Genomic DNA, 19,728 nt, shown 5'->3' with positions numbered 1-19,728 from the left:
TCATGACTCATCAGCTTCTGAAACTATGAAGCAGAAATGCGTGTCAATAAAATGATGAAATCTCCATATACAATTTTGAAAATACACTTGAAATTAAAATCTTTAAAAGCTGAAATTTGGTGAAGTGATTTAAAAAAAAAAAAAAGTGAATTCCTGAGGTGGAAGCTAAAATACCTCAGCTCAGCCAAGGACAGAGGGCGTTATCTCCCCCAAAGTAACATGACAAAAGTTGGCTTTCTTCGCCAACTCTAGCTCAACATCACATCTTTTCTTAAGATCCTTTCTTAAAACGGGTGACCAACATAACTCCCTTACACAGGTCAATAGGGTCCATTTGTCTCTCAACAAATCAGGAGTCCTTCCTTCCTTACAATCCATTTAGTGATTAATCAATTAGATCAATTAGATCGAGGCAAAGAATGGTCTCTTTCAACTAAACCAAAAAAAAAAAATCTTAATCAGTAAATAAATAAAGCTGGAAGGGAAAAGTCCTTTTCTAACAAAGAACAAACAAAAAGAAGAAGACAGGGCACCCCCCTCAAGGGGCATCTCCTCTGGGGAGCTTTGGGGAGCCATTCCACTTGGGGGCTTCCATTTCCTTAGTTGGGAGGGAAGTAGATCAGAAAGTCTCTGCAAGCCCTTTAGAATTCTAATTCTGCAATCTTGTGAAATTGTCCACTTAGCTTCTCCACCTTCTTCTTCCTGGAGCCTCCCTGTCCTGTCACCCCAGTGATTTCTGGCCCACAGCCTTCCCTTACATCAGTCGCTCCTGCCCCACTCCCTGGCCGGAATGTCCTGAATCCTTATCTTTTAATTCTACATTTTCCCCCTGGAACTTTTTGTGACTTTTTTTTTTTTTTTTTGGAGACTTGTTCTGGGTGTGAATCAATTCCTCCCTAGGAGTGTGAGCTTCTTCAGGATAAGGGCTGGGGCTCAGATTGATTTTTCTAGCATAATCCTGATTACAGGAGAGATCATTAATAAACAGAACACATGCTGATGGAAAGGAGACAGCTCGTGGACTGAAAAGGGGCCCTGGACCCTTAACACCAAATCGCTGTGATCCGAGACCCCTACCCCATCCCAGGCAAAGACTGGAGTCAACCCCTAAGGAATGGCCAGCACAAACTCTTCCCTGAGCTCCCCTTTTACTTCCTGGGCCCTGGGGGAGTCTTCCTCCTGCTGAAGCGTAAACCTTGGGCTCTGAAACTGTCCCAGCAGCCCACAAGTTCTGGTCAGCCCCGCAAGCTGGAGAGGGTTCAAGTGGGAGCCCGGGGAGTGACGGGCACTGAAGGGCGACTTGAGAGCGCTGAACTATTTTAGGTCATAGTGACTTCTAACTTGGGGAGGGGGTAGGACCACTCATACTGAAGACACAGAAGATAATTTGAAGTAATAAATCTCCCCAACTGGACGTTTCTAATTGCCACATGTAAACTTCTCCTGCATCTGTCTCATCACCACTCTAGGGCACCCTCCTCATCCTCTCTTATGTAAACTGTTAAAATAGCCTCTTTGCCTTCAGTGTCACTCGATTCCAATCTATGCTCTACATAGCTGTCAAAATGGGTTTCTTTTTAAGCCCAAGGCTGACCACTTCCCTACCCTCTCCAAAAAACTCCAATGGCTCCCTGTGGCCTGGAGGATCACATATGAACTCTTGGCTCGATCCAGTCCCCTTCACAAGGGGCCCGGGTTTCCTTCCCCGCCCTCTCTGGTCCAGCCAGCTAACCTAGCTGATCACTCAATGCCTTTGCCCCGGCCCTCTCTCACCCCGGAACGTGACTGCCTCATTTCCCTGGGGGAGACACAGCTCTGGAACTCCCTGCATTATCCTCTGAAAGGTGGGGAATCAAGGTTTATGCCAGGCTGCCTCCGGGTATTCCAGGGCAGAGCAGAGATGACAAGGAATACGGGAGCTCAGAAAGAGCTTCCGCAGTGTGGGAAGGCTGCCCAGAGGAGGAGGAATATCTGCTTAATGTGGAAGGGCTGGGGGCGACACTGCACAATTTAGCAAAGAAAGGAAATGCCTTTGGGACCAGGAAGAGAATTACCAAAGGAAAGTGCTCAGGAGGGGTTGGGCGTGGGGAAGAGAGGGGTCAGCCTGAACCAAGGCGTGGTGCAGGGATAGGTACCCCTGGGCAGACAGGCTGGGGTTAGGAAGGTACGATGGCAGTTCAGAGTGTGCAGGGAGCTTTCGGGGACCACTAGACGTGGGGCTCGGATGCCAAGGGGGAGGCTGGGGAACCCCTGCCTGCCCCCAGTGTTTCTGAAGGGACTGTTAGGATGGAGCCGGGACTAATGCCAGGAGATCAGGATGCCCGTCCTGTCCTGGGCAACTGCTGAGGAACAAGGGAGGCAGGGAGTGGGAGGAATCCTCAGCTAGAAATTGACTACGGGATATAGGACCAACCCCGTGTCAGTTTCCTTTTATTTTAAATGAAGGGGGAGGGGCAGCTAGGTGGCTCAGTGGATAGAGCATCTGCCCTGGAGTCAAGAGGACCTGAGTTCAAATCTTGCCTCAGACACTTAACTCGTCCTGGCTGTGTGACCCAGGGCAAGTCACTTAACCCCAACTGCCTTCCAAATAAATAAATGGATGAATGAATGAAGGGTGGCCTGAGGTGATCTCTAATCCAAAAATCCATTGACCCTGGCCCATGGTCTGTCCTTCCTCTGGATCCTTAGTGCTGTCAGTATCACTCACTGGGTCTGAGATTACAGACTGCTAATTGTACCTTTCTCTGTCCACTTCTCTCTACTTCCATAGTTACTGGAAGAAAGGGACCTCACCTGCTGCAGTGAAGAAGAAATGGGAGTTAGAGAAGAGAAGCCTTGGGTTGAGAACCTGGCTTTGGCACCTTCTGTGTGGCTTTAAGCCATCTGTTTCTGCTCTCTGAGCCTTATAAATGAGGGCTGTCTAAAAAGCTTCTCGCTACAGTGATAACGTCTGCCCTGACAATATTAGTTTGTTACAACAAACAAGGCATTATAAAATGCTGTCACCTGACCGACTCTATAAATGTATTATTATGAGTTCTTCTTATTAGCTCTTTATCCCCTATGATGCCCCACATTTTGGGGTGACTCTTCCTCCAGATCAGCATCTTCTCTGGGAATGACCGCCTTTGGGACGAGGCGCGATCAGGGTCCCATTTGTTAGGGAGTAACTTCACAGGCTTCAGATTGTCAGAATAGGAAGGTGCCTCAGAAATGAAGTGGTCTGAAGGAGAGGCACAAGACAGACTTTATTTTAGAACAATCTTAGTCTTTAGAACTGAGAGCACATACACATTTTTATGAGATCACAAGGATGCTTGGGAGACAAAGTGTTTTCAAATGTAAAACATGGCTCTCACAGTTTGAGAACAGGAACCCAGAAACCACAGAATGTTCAAACATCCCTGACATTTTCTCACTATTTCTTAATCCACTCCTCCTTTGTAAGAATGGGAAGCTGTGCCAGGTAGACTTGAAGCAAAACTCAGGCAATCTCCTGTTTCTCTTTGTTTTAAAGAAGTGAAATCTTTAGGTCGAAGTGCCTGGTACTTGCTTATTTTACAAATGGGGAAGCTGAGACCCAAATTTATCAAGAGAGCCAGAAGTAAGATCTTGAGCAATTGTCAATTGTTTGCTGGGTGAACATCATTCCCTTTTTCAGATATACAAGTAATAGAATTCTCATTTCAGCCAAGGCATTAGGATTTACTTTAGCTAACTATGGATAGAGAGTGGTACTTGGAGCTTGAATTCTTCTTCAGATTCTGTAAAATGGGAATTATTTAATAGCACCTAACTCACAGGTTAGTAACAGGAGCAAATGAGCTGACATAAATATAAAGTGCTTTACAAACCTTAAAGAAATCAGTAAACACTAGCTATTGTGATTATAAAGCATTTTCCTTGCAACAATCCTGAATACAGTATTTAATTCTATTTTCCAGAGGTGCTCAGGCTCAGAAGCATTTAAAGGGCTTGCCCAAGATCATGCAATTAGGAGAAGGACAGATAACACATTGGGTAACAATAAAGTCAGGAATCAAAGAGATTTGGCAGTCTGGAAGGCTGGGCTTAACTTAATGATGATATTCAATAGGATTAAGGGGAGTTTACTTTGGGGTTTCTCAGGATGGAAGACAGCAGAGTTTTTGGGACTGACTTCCAGCTCTGCAGTGGGACGTCCTAGCCCAAAGAGCAGCTTGTTCTCTGGCTCCATCTTCCCAGGAAGGAGTGATAGGTCGGTGCAGACCCTATCTGGAATATCTGTCTAGTTCGGGATGCCGGGGTTAAGAAGGCTTAAGACTTTGCCTTCTGGATGCCCCGGGTTAAGACTCTTAGAGGGAGGACAAGCTGCAGGGCAAAGGCCAGCCCTGGGTCCGGGACAGGGGAATGGGCTGATAGCTGTCTTTTGAGGGTATGCAGGGCTCTCCAGGAGGAGGGAGTAGCCTTTTTCTGGGTGGCCCCAGACGGCGGGCAGAAACCAAAAAGCAAAGTGAAGTCAGGCAAAGTCCCTTTGTCTGCCTGGGAAGATGGTGGTTCCGGGCCCAGGGCGTCTCCAAGGCCCGCAGACTGCTCCCGGGGGGATGCCCAGGAGCACGGCTTCTGGTCATGGCGGCAAATGCCGCGGCTCGGGCAAAAAGCAGGGCCTGGCAGAGTCAGACCAACGCAGGCTGGCTGGGGACGCGCCGGGGCCACCTCAGTGCGCTCCGGGGGGCCTCCCTTCTTCCCTCCAATCAGCTGCCTCCCTTATGGGCCCCCAAGGCAGGTGAGCTTCGGGTTTTCGGGCCTGAAAGGAACGAGGAGGGCTGCTCCTCCCCTGCCCCTCCCCCCTTTGTCCGGTTACTTGGGACCCTGGTCCATCGTTAGCATTTTCCCTCCCGTCACATTCCAGCACGTCCGCACTCTCTCTCCGGCTCCCGGACGCCCAGTCGGGGTCCGAGGAGGGCCTGGGCCCCCCGTGGGGGCTCCTTCCCAGTCCGCACCAGCAGCTCCGGGACTCCTCCGCAGTCAGCTCACGACCAGGTTCCTTCTCCACCCCAACTCTCGCCTTCTTAGAGCGAATCTGAAACCAGTTTCTCCACTCTGGGAACAGGAGTGGGTCAAAGCCCGTCCCACCCAACCGAACTTGCCCCGGGAGCCAGAATTCCTAGCGAAAGGCGCGCCCAGATTCCCAGTCCAGCTGCACTCCGCCCAGCTACTCGGAGGTCTATAGCAAGGACGTGGTTGGCTAGGCTCAGTTTCTCCTTCGGTGAAATGGGCACAATAGGTCTCTATGCTCAGCCTCCGCCTTCCAGCAAGTGCGTCTGGGTAAACGGCCCTGGGGAATTTACTTAATCACTGAACACCAGACTCCCCGCTGGGGACGGGGAGAGGGGAGGAGACAGGGGAAGGGTTGGGGGGCTGGGGCTGGCGCGTCCCCACCTCTCTTCCTAGAAGGCATCAAGGCAGTCCGTGTTTTTTTCCTGGGGACAATTCGCAGAAGGGACGGGGAGTGGTTGCTAGGGCAACGGAGTTGCGTCACCCCTCGGGGGAAGAGGCGGAGGCCGGTGGTGAGCCGGGGTTCTATGGGCCGAGGGGCTGTTCTCCCTCGCGCACCACCCCGGGGACTTGCGGCAGGGCTCCGAGGGCGGAGGCGGGGGCGGAGCCTCTACAATCAGCCAATCCCGGCCGTCGACTACGAGAAAAACACGGCTGGATAGTGGAGGCGAGAAGGGAAAGGCGGGTCCCGCCCCCTTCCGCCCCTCTCATCTCCCACTCGGGTGACGTCACTGAATCGCTAGCGACTCCTGGTGGCCTATTGGTGAGCTGAGCGGGAGGAGCTTAGCTTCTGCTGCCTCCAAGGCTCCCTTCCCCCCTCCCGCAGGATGGGGAGCCCAAGGGTGCTCCCCCCACGTGCCTCCTCAAAGGAGCACTTTTCAGGCATTTAGAAAACTACTTGTTGAGTGTTCAGAAGGAAAATCCCCGGCATAGAGAGACTTGGGAGACCCATGAACTTGAGGACTGAGGGAGGACCTAGGAAGGCTTCCTGCATGTACAATGAGTTTAACAACGCGGGTCCTAGTTTTAAATTCATTTTAACGACCTTTAACCCTTTAACAGGTCCCGCGCAGGAGCTTCCGGTTCTTTTGACACATCTGCTGGGTCTCTATAGAAACCCTACATCAGGATGAAGGAGATGGTCTCGGAGAAATCTGGGAGGACTTAACGCCCGCCACTGTGAGCGGGACAAAGATCCGTGGTCATTCCAAAGGACCCATGGTGCAAAGTGCATCCCCCTCTGGGAGAGAACTGACCAGTGCCGGCCGGCAGACTGAAGCCTTATGTTTTTACATTCTAATTTTTTCTTTTTGAGGGACAACATTGTTATATGGAAATATATTTTGTATGATCTCATACATATATTTATCATGCTGCTTGCCTTCTCAATGAGTAAGGAAGGGCCTGGAGAGAGCAAGGGAGAGAATGTGGAACTGAAAATAAATTTTAAAAAATCATAAATCAGTCTTGACCTCGGTTTATCAGAGTCAGAAAGGATTTTAAGGCGTGGAATTCAGATCTACAAATATTTATTGACTTTCTACTGTTATTAGGCACTGGAGCAACACACACACACAAAAGCAGGACGTTATTTCCTGCTTTCAAAGAGAGAACATTCTACTGAGGGGAGGGAGAAATCCTCTTATATGGAAAACTTTTCCTCTCACTCTTTCTCTCCCAATGATTCTATATCCTGTTCTTCATATAAATCAAGCTTCTGTTCCCTTCTGACTCCACTTACTTATATTACCCAAGATCATCCTTCCTTCTCTCTCAACAGAGGACCCCAGTTCACTGAAAAACCCACCAGTTCCATCTCCTCTCTGTCTGCCTTTAAGATAACTTCCTTATTACCTATCGCCTTTCTTCCCTTTAATCCAGGCTTAAGACATGAAATGACCCTTGTCCTTGTACTCTTGATCCCATCTCCAGCCATCTCCAGGAGCTTGCCATTTAGATCATGCCCCTTTCTATGCCCGTTTTCAGCCTCTTCTTATCCATTGATTCCTTCTCAGCTGCCTTTACCTTGTCCTTAAAAAAAATAAGCAAACCAGCCTCTGAAGTTGTGATATAATAAATAGAAAGAAGGGGGTGTGTGGGAGTAATGTTGGGAAGATTGACTCAACACAGATTTAGCATTTTTTATAGGCACTGAGTAAGAGGGAAGAGCTGAGAATGAACCCCTAGATTTCAATCCTGAGTGATTGGAAGAAATGTTGCCCTCAACAGAAATAGGGACATGAAAAGGGGCCCTCCCTTTCTTAGCCAAATTTTGGAACTATCTCCCATTCAATTCTTAACTTTTGAATCTCCTCTTTATCTTTATGCCACCCAAAGGAAATCACCATTTACCTCTTTATTGCCAAATCCAATCTCCTTTCTTGGTCCACACCTCTCATGACCTCTCTTTTGGAGTATTTGAAAAGTGACAGATCTCTCCTTGAATCCTTGCTCCTTGCCAGGTTTTCACGTCATTGCTCTGAGGTCTTGGTTCTTTGCCTAGCTGACTGATCCTTGATCCTTGTGCTGAATCATTATTCATGCTCTGCCCCATCATGTGTGGTTGCTTGTAGCTCTGTCCTGGGCCCTCTTCTCTTTCTATCTCTTGATTTCATTCAGTTCCTATGGATTCGACTTTTATCTCTAGGTAGATGACTCCCGATAGAACACATAGCCAGTCCTCATCTCTCCCCAGTTCCAATCTCTCGTTTCCACTGCAAGCTGGTCCTTCTCACTAGTGGTTCCATAGGCCACTCAAAACTCAGAATGTCCAAAACAAAAGTCTTAGTTAGCTTCCCCCCAAACTCACCCCTTCTCATGTTCCTATTTCTGTTGAGGTGCGACTTCTTCCAGTCATTCATTCAGTGTCGAAATCTTAGGAGTTCATCCTCACTCTTCCCTCTCTTTCGATGCTCATATGTAATCTAATGCAGGGGCAGGGAACCTTTTTTTCTGCCAAGGACCAATTGGATATTTATAACATTATTCTCAGGCCGTACAAAATGATCGATTGATCGTACCTAGCTTTCAGCTCTTCATCACCTTAGTAAATGATTCCCGCCCTACATTCTCCACCTCTCTTCTGTTGCATTTACCTCCTTAACATCTCTCCCATGCTTTACACCACATCTGTGGCAGGCTCTCACCATCTCTCATCTGAACTGATGCAAATTAACTGCCCTCATGGAATCCAGGTTCTCCCACCTCCAATCCCATCCTTTCACTGTCAGCCAAACAATATGATTTAAATACAGGTCTGATATTATCACTCTCCTATTCAATAAACTTAAGCAGTCCCTATTGTCTCCAGTGTAAAAAACAAAAGTCTTTGGGCTTTTAAAAGCCTTTCACCTATTAGCTGCAGTCTAACTCTCCAGATAGTGTAAGAGCCAACCAGACTCACCTAAACAGCCATTACCTAAACACAGCATCATATCTCTTCCTCCTATGCCTTTGTCCAGACTGTGTTGTTCCCATGTTTGGTACATATTCCCTTTTCACCTCCATCTCTTGACGTTCCCTTTCAAGGCTCAGCTTAAGTGTTACTTCTTTCAAGAAGTTCTTTCTGATTTCTGATTCTCCCAGTGAATGTTCCCCGGCCATAGCACTCACTTTCTGTTTACGTTTTATATATCCTGCCTTTGTTTGTTTGCAAGCGTGTCCTCCAAATAATATAAGCGCTTTGATTGTCTCACTTTTATGCAATATTTGTATCCAGTACATTGGTGGATAGAAGGCACTTCTTGTGGAATGTTTGTTTATTGACAGCACATATGGCCACAAATATATATATGAAGTAAAAAGGGCTTAAATTATGATGGCAGGAGTGAAAGCAGAGAGAAAGGGAGCAAAGACAGGAATGCTGTGGAGGTGCAATCCATTAGACTTGCTGCCTAATTATGGAGATTAGAGTTGTTACAAGAGAGCTCCTAGGTTGTCTGGTCTGGTTCAACCTCTCCTTAAACAAGAATTCCTTTTACAATGGTCTTTGCCGGTAGCACCCTCCCCACCCCCAGCCTGTGAGCTCCAATCCCACTTTTTTGTGTTTTGGGAAGCTTCTCCTTCTCTTAAGCCTCCGTCTGTCACCTTGTAACTTCTGTCCATTGCTCCTATTTTTGCCTACAAGTCTGGGGCCAAGTACAACAAGATGATTCTAAGAACTGCAGAGTTGGAAGGGAACTTAAATACTAACATTTTAGATATGGAAAACAAACCCAGTTGGGGAAGAGCCTTCCCAGCTCTGAGCCAGGCCCAAGCTTCTCCTCTCCCTATTCTTGGGTCTTTCCCTAAAATTGTTTTGTTTTCCAATCTTTGCTGCAGTCTGCTGTGTACAGGGATTGCTCTGTGCAAGGTTGAAAGAAAAACAAGGTAAGACACCTGTCCAGGGGGAGCTCACAATCCACTTTGGGAAACTGAAAAAATCAAGCTGCTCACTCTTTGATAGTCTTCTAAGCTAAAGCCAGAAAGGTCTGGAGAGCTTTATTGTCCCCATTTAACAGATGAAGAAACTGAGACTGTGTGGAGAGAGAAAAAACCTTGCCCAAGGATCACCCAGAGTGTCAGAGCCATTTCCTGATTCCAAGTCCAGTTTTCTTTCCACTGGATCATTCTGTCTTCATTTCATATCTTATATTAATCTACAGCTTAAAAGTTGACACAATGCTTTGAAGACATTATTTCATTTTTTCTTCACAATGTCCTAGGGTTTAGTGTTACTGGTATTAGTGATACTGGTATTAGTGTTCCTATTTTATAGATGAGAAAGCTGAGGCTGGGAGAAAAGGAAGAAACTTTTCCTAGTCATATGACTAGTAGTTAACTTGCACTAAACTGAATTCAGCAAATATCTATTCATTTACTTATTTGTTTTTCACCTTCAAATTTTTTTTCATTTTTAATAGCTTTTTATTTTACCAAATACATGTAAGGATAATTTTCAACATTCACTTTTGCAAAACTTGGTGTTCCAATTTTTTCCTCTCCTTCCCCCCTCAAGACAAGCAATCTATTATAGATTAAACATATTTCTATATTTGTCATGCTATGCAAGAAAAATCAGATCAAAAGGTGAAAGAAAAAAAAATGAAACAAAAACCCAGCAAACAACCCCAAAAAATAAATAAATAAAGTGAAAAAAAATGCTTTGATTTATATTCAGTCTCCCATGTTCTCTCTCTGGATGAGGATGGCTCTTTTCATTATAAGTCTATTAGAATTTCAGCAAATATATAAGTGCCTACTGGTTACTGGTGCAAGGTAGATGTCAGGGAAACAAAGCTGGCCTGTGAGGGCATAAAAAGCTGGGTAAGAGAGCCCTATCTTCGAGGGTCTTACACTCCATCTGGAAAGACAGGATGCATTTGGCAACTGTAAAAAATAAGGAGAAACTCCTTTGTGTTATGGCCTTCTTAGGCACGAGTGTCCTGCTCCTCCAGCTCGAGACAGGCGACTTTAATTCTGGCAGAGAACAGGATTCTGTAAGTGACCAGTGAGTTTGTCTTGAACAAATCTTTGGACACTTGAACCCCTTTTCTGGGCCTCGAGCCCCCTTTCTATATAATATTGGGGGGTAAGGATGAGCCCGCTTCCTCTCTGGTTCTCTCCAGCTGTCTCGCCTTTCCCCCATTTCACGTGGCTCCTTCTCTCCTCTCTCCCCTTCCCTTTCTCCCATCCTTTCTCTCCCTCATTGCACCAGCCAGCTCACCAGGATGTTGGGAGGGACAGTTAGGTGGAGAAGCAGATGGAGGGCTGGGCCTGAAATCTGGTCTCAGGACTTACTGGCTGAGTCACCGTGAGCAAGTCACTTAACCCTGGTTTGCTTCAGTTCCTCCTCTGTAAAATGAGCTGGAGAAGGAAATGGAAAACCACGGTATCTTCTCTGCCAGGAAAACTCTAAATGGGGTCACGGGGAACCAGACCTAACTGAACAACAACAGCATCAGCTCACAGGTTGTTGGGAGGGTCAGGTAAGATAATGTAGGAGAGTACTTTGAACCCGAACATGGCGATATAAATGTAGGCTGATGATGATAAGAAAAGCCAGGCTTTTCTGGGTCTCTGGGGAAATAGAGCACAGTACTTAGCTCCCCTTGGTGCCAACCTTTCCACTGGCACTCAGGGGGCATCCCCAGGGGCACTGCCGCTGCACACCTATTCTATGGTTTGGTGGAAGTGCTTCTGGATGGGGAGTCAGGAGACCGCCAGGTTCCCAGGCTTGGACTTCTTAGGGTACCCTCCTTCCGTCAGCAGACATTGCCCCAGTTGCCCCCTCTAAATGGGAGTCTCAGACTAGAACTAGAGAAAGGTGCCAGTCTCCGGCAAGCAGCTGGTTGAAAGGCAGCCTCTTAGTTCCTAGCAATTCTCAAAGGAGCTTGGGATCATGAGTGGATTTTTTTTTAATTCAGCAGGGAGGGGAGGTGACCTCTGTTTGTCTTCCAGGACAAAGTTCTAGTTTTTGGGAGAAGGGGTAGAAGGAGAGCTGCCCGGCTCTGACATCTCAAAACATAAACAGCTGCAATGTTGCCCTTCTGTGGCTTAGGTCATCCGGCCAATGGTGGCAGAGGGGCAGGGTCTGGCCCTGTGCCCCTGTTTGAGTGCCTAGACAACCACAACAATTGCCTGGTGACCCCATCTGCTCCCAGTAAACCTCCCTAGGCCCCGGATCAGCTCCTCTCAGTTCCCATCAATCAATCCACAAGCATTTTCCAGCACCTGTAGTGTACAAGGCCTCGTGCTAGATTGTATAGAGATGTATCAAGCCCTCACAGAGCTTTCAGCCTACTTGGGAATAGAAGAAAAAACTCATGAAAAGCTTTTTAAATATCCACATTAACAGCCAATAAAAGACCAAACAAGAAGGGCTAAAGTGATACCCACTGCTCCCATCCCTGCGACATTTTCCCTTGTCAATAGTTTTCCTTTGCTACAACCTGATGAGGTTTATCTGTTTGGAGCTGCTTGGGAGGTGACTGACTCGAACCCAGGTCTTCTGGCTCCAGATCTGGGGTGCTTTCCAGGAACTCCTGGCTTCCCGGAGGAGCCTTCCTGGACTGGCACTGGGCCTTGTGCAATGAGAAAGATTTAAATAAGCCGAAAGGAAAGCATCCTCTGGAAAGGGGGAAGGTGCTGAGAAAGGACCAGTTTGGCTGGAGTGGCAGAGCAGCAGGCAACGAGTGATGGGTGAAGGACTGGGACGTTATCCCAGAAAGCTTTGACTTTTGCTCCGGCTCAGAATCTTCTGAGACTCCATCACATGCGAGACTCCTTTCTACGGCCCACTGATGAGCCTTCGTGGAGGCCCTCTGACAGGAAGCCCTTTCTTAAAGGGACACCTTTCACTGTTGAGAGGATGATCTTCCATCAAGCCCTAAACTCGCCTCTTTGGAACCTCCCCCCACTGCTCCTAGTTTTGCCTTCTGAGTTCAAGGAGAACAAGCTGCTTTTTCTCCTGCCTGACAGACTTTCAAGGATTTGAAGAGCTAGATTCGAAGTCCCTCTTAAATCTTCTCTTTCTCAGGTTAACTCTTCCCAATCCAGGCAACTCATTTTTTTCTCCAAACTGATAGCATTTTATTTTTTAAAAATTTTCTATAATCTTTTACTTTCCAAATATATAGTTTTCAACATTCATTTTTGTAAAACTTCATGTCCTAATTTTCTCTCCCTCCCTTCTTTACCTACCCCCTCTCCAAGGTAGCAAGACATCTGATATTGGTTAAATATTTTTTAAACATATTTCCATGTTTGTCATGTTGTGCAAGAAAAATCAGAAAAGGGAAAAACCCATGAGAAAGAAAAAAAAAGTGAAAATACTATGCTTGGATCCATATTCATTCTCTAAAATTCTCTTTTGGGTTGTGATTGGCATTTTCTGTCCCAATTCTATTGAAATTGCATTAAATCACTGCATCCAGGCAACTTATTTTCAAATGACATGCTCTGGCATCCTTCACCATCATAATTCTTTCCTCTGGATGCTGTCTAGCTTATCAATGTCCTTTCCTAGTATTATGGTATCTAGAGTGAGCAAAGAATATAGTAGGATAATTGCCTCCTGATTTTTGGACTGCATTTTGTTTGTATGTTTTGGTTTGGGCTCTGTTTACTTTACTCCATTATCAGTTCATGAAATCATTCTTTGGTTCTCTGTATTTGTCACATTGGTCATTTCTTACAGTACAGTAATATTCCATTATATTCAGTGCTCTCAGTTAATGGCGGGTGTGATATGGGAGCCACCTGCCAATGGCAGCTGGAGGTCTAACTCAGACCTCTAGAATGGATCTCTTCATGTGAGAGGATGATGGTGAAACAAGGAGACTGAGGCAGTTGCTGTTCTCTGACCTCTCCCCTCTTCCCTCTGCCTCCAATTTATCTCATTCCCAGTCCACAAGGAACACCTGTGTCAGTAAAGGCTGCCTTGCAACTCCTTCAGATGTTATGATTCACAGCTGTGGAGGCTCTTGGAGAACTGACCTGCCCCTTCACCCAGGCATGGTCCTTAACAAATGGGCATCTACTTTGTTTCCAATTCTTTTTTATCACTAAAAGTACTGCTAAGAATATTTTGATTTATATGGGTATTTCTTATGAATGGCCTCCTTGGGAGGATATGAACTTAGTCATAGAAACTTTGGGTCAAAGGGTAGAGATACTTTAATCACCTTATTTGTATTTGAGTCATCATTTTTGGTAACTTCATATTACTTTATTTTCCCCAATTACATGTAAAATCAATTTTAGCATTCATTTTTCAAATTTTGATTTCCAAATTCTCTCTTCTTCCCTCACATAGGAAAGGCAAGCAATTTGATATAGATTATATATGTGTCATCCTGCAAAACACATTTTCATGTAAGTCATGTGATGAAAGAAAACACAGGGAAAAAAAACAAGAAAAATGAAGAAAAAGTATCTTTGATCTGCATTCAGGCTCTACCAAGTTTCTCTGGAGGTGGACAGCACCTTTCATCCTAAGTCCTTCAGAATTGTCTTGGTTCATTGTATTGTTGATAATAGCTGTTATTCATAAATAAACCATCATGTAATTTTGCTGATACTGTATACAATGTTCTCCTGGTTTTCCTCATTTCACTTTGCATCAGTTGGCATGTCTTTCCACATTTTTCTGAAAGCACCCTGCTGCTTATCATTTCTTAAAGTACAATAGTATTCTATCACAATCCTAGACAACAACTTGTTCAGCTATTCCCGTTGATAGATATCCCTTCAATTTTCAATTATTTGCCACCACTAAAAGAGTTAATATAAATATTTTTGTATACAGAGGTTTCTATCATATTAGCTAACCTGATAGGTGTGTGGTAGCTCAGAATTGTTTTAATTTAAATTTCTCTAATCGATAGTGATTTAGAGCATTTTTCATAAGATTATAGTTTTGATTACTTTGTCTGAAAAGTTCCTGTTCATATTCTTTGACTATCCATTGAAGAATGGCTCTCATTTCTATAGGTTTAACTCAGTTTTGTAGATGTTTGAGAAATGAGGTCTTTATCAGAATAACTCACTTTAGGATTTTTTGTTCACAATAATGATTACCAACTATGTATTTCTCTCCATTCTATCTCCCCTCCCCTCCAAGCCCCAGTTTATTCTACTCTCTCCCCTTTTACCCTATTTATTTTCAAAGGTATTTTGTTTCTGACTTTTATGGCCTCCAAACTATTCACCTTTCTGTCAGCCTTGCCCCCCTTCTCTGATCCCCTCTGCCTCTTACTTTCCTGAAGAGTAAGATAGTTTTCTATACCCAACTGAGCATGTAAATCATTACCTTCTTGATCCAATTCTGATAAGGGTAAAACTCATGTGCTTCACTCCTCATTTCCCCTATTGTTTCTCTCTCCTCCCCCTGTAAAATCTCTTTCAGGCCTCTTTTGTGTCAGATAACTTATATCATTTTATCTCTCCCTTTCTCTTCTTCCAGTATATTCTTCTTTCTCATCCTTTAATTTTATTTTTAGATAATCATACTGTTTCATTCAACTCACACTGGTGCTTTGTCTATGTAACTCCTAACGCCTCTAATAATGGGAAAGTTTTTGGGAGCCATAAATATCATTTTCCTATATAGGAAGGAATATAAACAGTTTAATCTTATCAAATCCCTTATGCTTTCTGTTTCTTGTTTATCTTCTTATGCTTCTTTTGAATCTTGTAGTTGAAAGTCAAAATTTCTATTCAGCCCTGGACTTTTCATCAGGAATATTTGTTGTTGTTGTTTTTTATAATAACTTTTTATTGACAGAACCCATGCCAGGGTAATTTTTTACAGCATTATCCCTTGCACTCACTTCTGTTCTGATTTTTCCCCTCCCTCCCTCTATCCCCTCCCCCAGATGGCAAGCAGTCCTTTACATGTTGAATAGGTTGCAGTATATCCTAGATACAATATATGTGTGCAGAACCGAACAGTTTTCTTGTGCACAGGGAGAATTGGATTCAGAAGGGATAAATAACCTGGAAAGAAAAACAAAAATGCAAACAGTTTATATTCATTTCCCAGTGTTCTTTCTTTGGGTGTAGCTGCTTCCATCAGGAATATTTGAATGTTCTCTACTTCATTGTATCCATTTTCCCCCTGAAAGATTGTACTCAGTTTTGCTGGGTAGATGATTCTTGGTTGTAATCCTCGCTTTTTTGCCCTCCAGAATATCAGATTTCAAGTACACAATCCTTTAACTGAGAAACTACTAAATCTTGTGTTATATTATCTATGGCTTCATGATATTTGAATTGTTTCTTTTTGGCTGCTTGCATTATTTTCTTTTTGATCTGGGGAGCTCTGGAATTTGGCTAAAATATTCCTGGGAATTTTCATCTTGGGATCTCTTTAAAAAGGTGATAAGTGGATTATTTCCATTTCTATTTTACTCTCTGGGTCTAGAACATCAGGGCAGTTTTCCTTGATAATTTCTTGAAACATAATGTTTAAAGAAAAGTTAATGATGAATGTTGGAGAGGATGTGGGAAAACTGGGACACTGATGCATTGTTGGTGGAATTGTGAACGAATCCAACCATTCTGGAGAGCAATTTGGCACTATGCTCAAAAGGTTATCAAACTGTGCATACCCTTTGACCCAGCAGTGTTTCTACCGGGCTTATATCTCAAAGAGATCTTAAAGGAGGAAAGGGACCCACCTGTGCAAGAATGTTTGTGACAGCTCTTTATGTAGTGGCAAGAAACTGGAAACTAAGTGGATGCTCATCAGTTGGAGAAAGGCTGAATAAGTTATGGTATATGAATGTTATGGAATATTCTTATTCTAAAAGAAATGTACAGCAGGATGATTTAAGAAAGGCCTGGAGAGACTTACATGAACTGATGCTGAGGAAATGAGCAGAACCAGGAGATGATTATACACGGCAACAACAAGACTATACAATGATCAATTCTGATGGATGTGGCTCTTCTCAACAATGAGATGATTCAGGCCAGTTCCAATAATGTTGTGATGAAGAAAGCCATCTTCACACAGAGAGAGAACTGTGGGAACTGAGTGTGGCTCACAACATAGCATTTTCACTTCTTTTGTATTTTGCTTGAATTTTATTTTCTTTCTCTTTTTTTTTCTTTTTGATCTAATTCTTCTTGTGCAGCAGTTGTCTGAATATATATGCCTATATTGGATTTACATTTATTTTTGCCATGTTTTAACTTATATTGAATTACTTGTTATTTAGGAGATGGGGTGGAAAATTGGAATACAAAGTTTTGCAAGGGTCATTGGTGAAAAATTATCCTTGCATATGTTTTGAAAATAAAAAGCTTCAATAAAAAACATAATGTCTAGGCTCTTTCTTTTTTGGCTTTCAGGTAGTTCAATAATTCTGAAATTATCTCTCCTGGATCTATTTTCTATATCAGTTATTTTTGAGATGGTTCACATTTTCTTCTATTTTTTTCATTCTTTTGATTTTGTTTGATTGTTTCTTGATGTCTCATAAAGTCATTAGTTTCCATTTACTCAGTTTCCATTTTTAAAGAATTATTTTCTTCAGTAAGCTTTTGTACTTCCTCTTCTATTTGGCCAATTTTACTTTTTAAGCTCTTCTCTTCAGTGAGTCTTGGTGCCTCCTTTTTCATGTTTTTCTTGAATCACTCTCAATTCTGTTCCTATTTTTATCTTTAACTCTCTGTAAGTTTTTGACTCTTCCAAGGTGGTGTGATGTGGGGAGAAGTGTGGTCACTAATTTCCTGTACTGTGTGCTGGTTTGTGAGAGACCATGGGCACTTTTTTCTACTCTGTAACTGGGACCAGGGTCTCTGCTCTTCTGTGGCTACAGGCTCTGTTATGCTAGTGCTCTTTCTCAAACTGGGACTAAGACCCAAGACTGCTACTCAGGTCCAAATATAAGTAATGCGGCAGAGTCCTGTCCCTGCTGCCAGCAAAAGGACACTGACCAGCTCTGGGACTCCCTTCGAGTTATCTTATCAGCAATTTGAAATTGTTTTCCAAAATATTTACACTGATTCATGGCATCGTGTGTGTGTGTGTGTGTGTGTGTGTGTGTGTGTGTGTGTGTGTGTGTATGCATAATGGTGTGTTTTTTTGTCTTTTCCCACAATCCCTACAGAATTGATTATTCCCATAGTTTGTCATCTTTGCCAATTTTCAGGAAGTGAAGTGAAGATTCAGGGTTATTTTGATTTGCATTTTCCTCCTTATTAATGAATATAATTTAATTTCAATTGATAAGCATTTTGCATCATAAACAAGCAAAAAGCACTTAGCAAAGAACAAAAGAAAACCAATAAGGAAACAAAGAAAAGTTGGACTGCTTTGGAAAATAATAAATGTATTTATTACGAAGGTTTTCTTGAAATGGGAATTTACTGTTTTCTATTGAATCCTCTCTTTTTGTCTGCTGTGTACATGACATTCCCTCCCTCCTTTTCTCAATCAATCTCAAGCTAAATTAAACAAAAGTTAAAAGTTTAAAAATAGTTAATACGGAGTAATTTGTGAATGAGGGCATCAGCAGTAGCGGGATCTTGATGAAGTTGGCATTTGGGTTGTGTCTTGGAGGATGTGAGGAGGTCTGTGAGACAGAGGTGAGGAGGAAGTACATTTTAGGTACAGAGAACATAACACAATGAAAGGGGATGGAGTGAAGTGAATTTTGATTGGACCACAATGTATAAGAAGGAGAGTGATAGTTAAGTCTGGGGAAATCGTTTTTGAAGGCTGTTAAAAGACAAAGAAAGGAATTTATATTTTATTTTAGGATAGCACACACTAGAGCAATTATTTCCAATTCCCACTTGGGCTGAAGAGTCACTGGAGTGGTATGCTGCTACTTTATCTCTCTGGCCTCTAGGGGTTACCCAGAGGGGTAAGGTAGGATCATCTTTCCTAATGCCATAGATCTCATGAGCTCTCAGCAGTCTGTCATTCCTCCTTCTCCCCACCCTCCCACCCCCAGGATTATTAGTTGATATCAATTACTAGTCACACTTAGATTTTAGGAAGGAATATTTACCAAGGTGGCTTAATAATAGCATTTGGCACGAAACAACCCCCCCCACACACACCAAAAAAACCCCATGATACACTCTCCTACAAATACATACAGATTTCAGGGAAAAGCAGGCTCAAAATTAAAGAGAACATTGGGCAAAGAGCTATCTCACTGATCTTTTTTGCTAGATGTAGATCTCTATAGATGAGGACCTGGATAAAGGCTGAGTAGAAAAAGGACATCTATATGCAGAGATATCTATACAAAGCTCTTTCTGTATATATAGATATCTGTCTCTCTATATGTCTGAGAATCATCAGCATAGAGATGATAATTAAACCCATGAGAGTTAATTAGGTCACCAAGTGAAAGATTATAGAGAAAAAAAGAAAAGAAGGCCCAAGGGCCTTAAAGGCAATCTAAAGTAAGGGAACGTGATGTGGTGAATAAATAATAATAACTGAGGAAACACAATTTGAGCCATATGATTTATTAGCAAAACAGGAATAATAAATGGGTCAGTGGACTCCCCCAAGACCTGGAGTACAGCGTAAGATAGATTTTAATGTGTTAGAAACAATTAATCAAGTAAGATCAATTAATTAAAAGAAAACAATTAACAAGATACAAAATTAGGTAATCTGATTTCTAATTGGAAAAAGGATTTTTAAGAAGAAGTGTCCCATTCTTCCCAAGTGTTTGTATTCAATCAAAAGGAGTATGGAAACAGTATCTGATTGATCAGTGTGGGGCCAGTTCTTAGATAAGACATATAGGTCACTTGAGACATATATTTTTAAGGAAATTTGCATCAATCTTTGCATTTTACAATGTTTCTGATCAGCATAACTTAGGTCCTTCTTGGATAAGGGAATCTAAAACCCTGTTTACCATAGTTTCCTCAACTGTAAAATGAGCTGGAGAAGGAAATGGAAAACCCCTCCAGTATCTCTGCCAAGAAAACCCCTAATAGGGCCATGGAGAATAGGACATGACTGAAAGAACTGAACAACAACAAGCAATAGGTAGAGGTGATCCACCTTCCCAACCATGAAGCATTGGGTTCAAACAATGTAATAAAGCTGTTTGTTTGTTTTTTAATTTCCTATCATTGAAAGAGGTTTTCTCACAAGACAGAAATGGGACTAGACCCATTACTGAATACAAAGGGAACGAACTAGATCCAGGATTGGTCATAAAATGAAGTCGG

General features: G+C 43.3%; 1 protein-coding gene across 3 annotated transcripts; it reads left to right on the top strand.

The window, feature by feature from the left end:
• Positions 1-1,169: 1,169 nt before the first annotated feature.
• Positions 1,170-6,498, top strand: LOC127545155 (basic proline-rich protein-like). 3 transcript variants are annotated; one of them, XR_007949602.1, is made up of 2 exons: positions 1,170-5,297; positions 6,100-6,498. XR_007949602.1 is itself a non-coding variant. In XM_051972250.1 (2 exons), the coding sequence occupies exons 1-2, from the start codon at positions 4,316-4,318 to the stop codon at positions 6,168-6,170; spliced, it is 960 nt and encodes a 319-aa protein (XP_051828210.1). In that variant the 5' UTR covers positions 3,070-4,315; the 3' UTR covers positions 6,171-6,498. The 3 variants fall into 3 exon arrangements, 1 of the variants encoding a protein (XP_051828210.1); XR_007949603.1 differs by having other exon boundaries at positions 1,170-5,800; XM_051972250.1 differs by having other exon boundaries at positions 3,070-5,204.
• The last annotated feature ends 13,230 nt before the right edge of the window (positions 6,499-19,728 follow it).

The sequence above is a fragment of the Antechinus flavipes genome, chromosome 1, assembly GCF_016432865.1.
Source record: "Antechinus flavipes isolate AdamAnt ecotype Samford, QLD, Australia chromosome 1, AdamAnt_v2, whole genome shotgun sequence".
Lineage (NCBI taxonomy): Eukaryota > Metazoa > Chordata > Mammalia > Dasyuromorphia > Dasyuridae > Antechinus > Antechinus flavipes.
Note: the sequence above shows the minus strand (reverse complement) of the source record. Positions and strands in the feature narration are given on the sequence as shown.